The sequence below is a fragment of the Carlito syrichta genome, unplaced genomic scaffold (assembly GCF_000164805.1).
Source record: "Carlito syrichta isolate Samal-C Ts95f unplaced genomic scaffold, Tarsius_syrichta-2.0.1 Scaffold147036, whole genome shotgun sequence".
NCBI classification, from domain to species: domain Eukaryota; kingdom Metazoa; phylum Chordata; class Mammalia; order Primates; family Tarsiidae; genus Carlito; species Carlito syrichta.
The window spans coordinates 397782-403733 of record NW_007091132.1 but is presented as its reverse complement, the minus strand read 5'-3'; the positions used below and the strand labels follow the sequence as shown (position 1 = coordinate 403733).

The 5952-nt window shown below is 48.2% G+C and overlaps 1 protein-coding gene across 1 annotated transcript in view; it reads left to right on the top strand.

Annotated features, from left to right (window-relative positions):
• Positions 1-395: 395 nt before the first annotated feature.
• Positions 396-5952, top strand: part of ENPP6 (ectonucleotide pyrophosphatase/phosphodiesterase 6) — a gene marked incomplete at its 5' end in the record, with an annotated part of 34675 nt that continues 29118 nt past the window's right edge. Inside the window, one exon of the mRNA XM_008050455.1 lies at positions 396-507. Within this exon, the coding sequence (XP_008048646.1) occupies positions 396-507 (112 nt within the window). The remainder of the gene's footprint in view (positions 508-5952) is intronic.

Here is a 5952-nt window from a genome sequence, read left to right as displayed (position 1 = left end):
CAGGATAGTGAAATATTTATTTTAGAATTCTCTGGCTAATCAGATGCTACCTCATACTTGATTCTAAAATAGGCAAAGGTTCACTAAAAGGTTTAGTCGTCACAGAAATCTGTTAATATTTGTGTTGTTTCAAATTGGGAAAAGATAGCCAGTATCCAATTTTTGCCATTCTGTGTCATGGGACACTCGTGTTGCATAGGAATGACATTTGAGAACTTCTGCTTGAGTCAAGCGACATAACGGTGAAACATGCTACTAAGCAGCAGTGCTATTTCACTTCATGAAAATGTAAAAATAAATTATTCCGACAATTGGTGTTCACATCCTGAAATAGGCTCATAACCCTGCCTCGCTTACTGAAAAGAGTAACTAGGTGCCACCTTTTTCCTTCTTAGGATGTGAGGCTGAGATCCTGGGTGTCAGGCCTACTCACTGCATAGAATACAAATATGCCCCAACGGATATCCAGTTTGCTAATGCAGTCAACGATGCTCTGGACTCATTCAAGTAAGTGCTCCAAATTTCTAGCCATTCCATTGTTCTTCCTTGTTTCCAGGATCAGTCATGGATCCTAAAGTGAATTAAGAAGGCCTAGAGGAGGTGGAATAATGTCTTAGGGAGTTGATGAGCCTCTTGTATGCTAGCAGGGAATCATTGTGAGCAAAGGACTTCATGCTTTGAAATTGCTAAATGGAGAGCGAGAAAATCCCAGGGGTTTGGGACCCCGTTTTTATGTTGCTGACCAATGGAGAAGCAATATACATGTCAGCATGTCCCTAATCATGATTTAGTGAACCATTGTATCTCAGAAGATATAATAAGTGTTTGACAAAAAAAGGGAGGATCTGAGGTCAGATATGTTTGGGAAAATTCCTTGCCCTATCCCCTTCTTGGAAATATACATGCACATTAGCATATTAGATCACAGAACCTGTTTTTTCCCTCCTACCTGGAACCATGATGCATATCTTGAAAATGCAGAAGTCAGAATGCTGTCCTGAATAGCACACAAGAGTCTGTTAAGAAAGCTGACTGACAAGCTAAGTCAGAACAAAGCCTCAAACCCGTCTTAGAAATCACTGGAAGTGGAGGTCCAGATGGGAGTCCAGGTGGGAATGTGCAATAGAGATTAGCAGCCAGACGGTGAAGGACATTGGGGTCTCAAGTGCCCAGGGGTGGACTTGAGGTCATCTTGGCTGCCGAATGCATTTCCTGGGCGGGCCAGCTAGAAGACCCACAGTAATCGAGGGACAAGACCTTCCCCTCCTTCAAGCTGGGCACAGCCAGCAGCCCATTGCCCAGGCATGGTGTGCAGATCCACTAGCACTAACCCCACAACCCCTTGGATGGGCCTGGAATGGAGACCGCCTCTGATACAGAGCTGACCGGTCTGGAGCTTTATTCTAGCCGTATCCCAGTCCTATCATGGTGAGCAGCAGGCCCCCTCACGGAACGATGAAAGGATCAAACAACAGCATGCCCTCACTGCTCCTTAGAATAATTCCCTTTCCATGAACACTAGTGAGACAGTCCATGGAGCCACAGAAACCTGATTGGCAGGTTGGACAGCAAATAGGCTCAAAATACCTAAAAACTGAGAAGTTACTCTTCAGTTTTTTGAGTTGACTCTGTCGCCCAGGCCAGACTGCAGTGGCACGCTCACGGCCACCACAGCCTTCACCTGCCGGGCTCAGGCGAACCTTCTGCATCAGCCTTCCAAGTAGCTGGAACCACAGGCACGTACCTGGCTGATTTTTTGATTTATTGTAGAGACGTGGTCTCGCCAAGTTGCCCAGGCTGGTCTCGAGCCCCTGAGTTTAGGCAATCCTCTTGTCTCTGCCTCCCAAAGTGCTGGGATTGCCAATGTAAGCCACCAAGCCCGGCCAAGATGTTACATATTTTAAAGCATAGATTTGTGTTCTGGGGGGTGGGGAGAGGGAAGTGGCAGACTCATAACCTTTCAAGATGTATTCTTCACATGATTTGTACATCCTGTGTGTTACCTGATCCTGCCTCCTGCCCACTCAGCTTCATTTTTCTTGGCCACAAGTGCTGGAAAACCACACACAGGACGAGGCGGAATATTGTAGTACAGTCTAGTTTTGTGCAAACAAAGCAGAATAGCACAGTCACACGGCAGATGAGCTGGGCTGGAATTTTGGAATCGCTCTATGATTAGCCAGTGCTGTTTCCAACACACCCCAAATGCCAGCCCTCTCTACAGCTCACTGCCATGCCAAATATGGAAATCTGTGTTCAAATTGTCATACACATACCTCCAAGTAACCCAAGAGTCTGCCTGGCAGAGTCATCCTTTCCACGTTCAGCCCGATGGACTCTCGCCATACACCACCCAGTGGTTCAGAGGTGCAGGAGCCACTAAGCCCACAGTCGTGAGAATCCCAGGTCAGGAGGGTTTATGCACTGGCCCATCTCAGCAGATATCGCTGTCCTGAGGGACACCAAAATGTTGGGGGAATTTTGCTGGGAGATGGGCTGTGTTTCCTTTAGAGAAGTTTTTTTTTTCCTTTCCTTTTCTTTTCAAACAGCATGGCAAAGCCATGAAATACAGCAAATTGCATCTTTACCTTGGCAAGTACTTAGGAATGGGGAGGGTTTTGTTGTTGTTGTTGTTGGTGGTGGTGGTGGTGTTGCGGCACGTGGGTGTATGTGTGTCTTTAGCGAAGACATTAAGTACCGCTAGAAAGAAAAGGCTACAAAGAACTGGAAGCCCAGGAAAGTGGCCCTGGGCTAAACCTCTGCATGACATGTCCTGGTGCTACAACCTTGTCCAACTCAACACCGTTTATAAATGGCCTCGAGCTCCGTGGGGTGGCATTCATGTCATCTACGATATGAATGATGCCCCTGGTGGGTGGCGGTGAAGGCCCAGCAGAATAGAACCAGGTCAGTGATAGTCTTCATATTGCCAAAGTTAACAGGGCCACTGGGAAACAGCCCCTTTCGAAAAGTAAGCAGATACTAGTCAGTTCTTGAAATGACAATGAGAAAAGAACAGTAATAAGCTGGATGATACTGCCTATGGCAGATAGTCAGATGGCTTGGGCTTCTCCCAAGACAAGGGAAGCACCTCCTTCAGCCGACCTGTGCATTTTTACCTTCCTACAAATTATCATTACCTTCTTGCAAATTGAGTAAATGACTAAGCAGTAGGTCAACATTGTTCCTTAAAAGAAATGTAACCTCTGTCTTCATCAGGAGTGAGGTGAGTGAGAGAGATATCCGGTCTAGAGCAGTCTAGGTCAATCGAGGGCACTTAGCAGTAGTAGCTCATCCATGCAATAAAATGCTCAAAGAAATCATTAATTCTCTTGGTATGTGTACCTAGGCACAGACACACAATTATCCGTATCTCCATCAGAGATCCCTGGAAGGAAGTATATGTCTAGACCTCCACAGCTCACTTCTTGATTTCTGCTTAACTCTACCTCAAATTCCTAGCTATTATTTGAAGAGTTTTCACACACAGGTGTCCAAACACATACACACATTTCTCCGAGTCAGTATTTCATAGACTGTCTTTCTCTGTCCACTTTACTGTTAGGAAGCAGAGAGAATGGGACACAGGAAAAGAGGCCTTTCGGATCCTCACATGGAGGTCTACCCAGGGACATTTCAACAGCAGGGCCAGGTCAGTCAAGCAGCTGCACATGTCTCTGTAGGAAGGAAGACTCCCTCATCCATGATTGATCTGGGTGTTGCATCCAGTTCTCATAATGCCTTATTAACCCATCATAGCCTTGTGAGATGCTCCCTTTGAACTTGGATAGCCTCTAGCCCAGAGGAAAGGAAGAGGGGAAGGGAACTGACATCTGTAACCTCCATCTGCTAGGATTGTGGCTTTAAAGGCCTTGTGTCTCCATAGCCCACTTTGCTCTCACATCTGCCCTACTATGTCGCTGTTGTTCTCCCATCTCTCAAAAGAGACCACCAAGTCTCTGAAGGCAAGATACCTTGGGCCGGATCTCAGAGGCCAGCAGGTGGTGGAGCCAGGGCCCAGCTCTTTCCAAAGGCCTCAGGGCCCACCTCAGGGGTCTCTACTGAGAACGCAGTGACTGAGACTACTCCAGCGTCAGCTCCTCCGTTCGCCACCCTGGTCTACGCCCACACCTCTAAGACTCTCCAGAGTCAGACAGGGAGAGGGAACGAGAACCACCTCTGTGACATTCTCATCTCTGGGGGCAATCCCGGGCCTGGGGGCTCACGGGAGCTCCATGTGCCTCGCCAGCTCACACGGGCGCCCTCCAGGCCGCACGCCGCACCCCGCCCCCCTCGCCTGTCAGAAAAAGAAAGCATTTGTGATCCGCATCACTTAATCCAGCCTCTTGGAAATTCTGTTCGCAGGATCTTCATGGCTCAGCAGGCAGGGAAAGGTGTGTGTGGCGCTAAAGCGGAAACAAGCCCCGAGGGGCTCGTGGGGCGGGGGAGGGGGGAGGGGGAGGCAGCCACAGTGGGACCCGGCTGTCTGTGCAGCCTCACAAAAGGGTGGGTCGGGGCACAACTACACAACTGGGCAGCAGGAGCGGGGGGCACAGCTGATGTTCTTTGTTGAGGCTGTTGGAGACAGCTCCAAAGGATCCCTCAGGACCCCAGAGCCTCTGAGAGCGCTGGTGTTAAAGAAGAAATGGATGGGTATGAGGTGGCCCTTTCCTTCGGCCCCATGGAAGTCCTGGCCTGGTCCCTCCTCCCTGAGGACTGTGGGGCGGAACAGGTGGGAATGGGGCCTGAGTTCTGCAGACTCAGAGGCCCGCAGAGGCCTCCCTGCCTGGCACACATATGAAGAAAAAGAATGGAAGGGCATCTAGAAGGAAAAAGAAATGGGGGACATTTCTCTCCTCTTTCCTCCCTTGCACTGTGTGCCAAAGTGCTTTACAAACAGCTCATCTACTACCCAACGGAACCCTTCAAGGAGGCTTTTCAGGCAAAGAAATTTGGGCTCAGCGATATTTTTGCCCCTCATCTGAGGCCTCCAGGTGAGTGAGAAGGGAAGTCAGAGTTGGATCCTAGGTTTGTCTAGTTTCAGTGCCCTTGTCAGCAGTTAATTTTCAAAGTGAAGACTTTGTCATGTGTCCACTACTCTAATTTGTATGAGAATTGTACCAAAGCTGGAGTTAATTTCTTGCTGCAGGAAGATAAAGCTGGTTAAAAGGAGAAGCTGAGCAACGCACACAGATGAAGAAACAGAATGATGGAGAATGATGCGGTCTGATTATTGTTAGATGCAGACACGCTTAATAATGCAGAGGAAAATCAAACCGTAATTTCTGGGCTGGCTTTCTCTCTCGGACAAAAGTAATTTTCATCTTATCAGTTTCCTACAAGTTAACAGCTGGGTTTACAGAGTCTGAGCTCTAATTGGTAGTTAAACTTGGTGACTCAGACAAGCTTATTGGACAGTAGTCTAATATGCCACTGAAAAGACAGGCAGTCATTTGTTGGGCCTTATTTCTAAGTGTAGGATTATTTTTCTTTTCTTTTCTTTTCTTTACTCTGTTGGCCAGGCTTGAGTGCAGTGGCAGGATTACAGTTTACCGCAGCTTTGACCTTCTGGATTTAGGACATCCTTCCTCCTCAGTCTCGAGTAGGTGGGACCGCAGGTGCACACCACCACACAGGCTGGTCTTGAACTCTTGGGCTCAAGCAATCCTCCCTCTTCAGTCTCCCAAAGTACTGGGATTACAGGCATGAGCCACTATGCCTGGGAGGATTAATTTTTTTTTTAACAGTCAACAAATAATTCCTTCTCCATTTCTTTCTCCCTACTTCTCTCTTTCTAACCGACTTCAGTAAGAAAACGGATATGTTATACACTTTTTTTTTTTGAGTTGGAGTCTCACTCGGTCGCCCAGACTGGAGTGCAGCGGCCACTCCCGGTCACCACAGCCTCGCCTGCTGGGCTCCGGCGATCCTTCCGCCTCAGCCTCCGAGTAC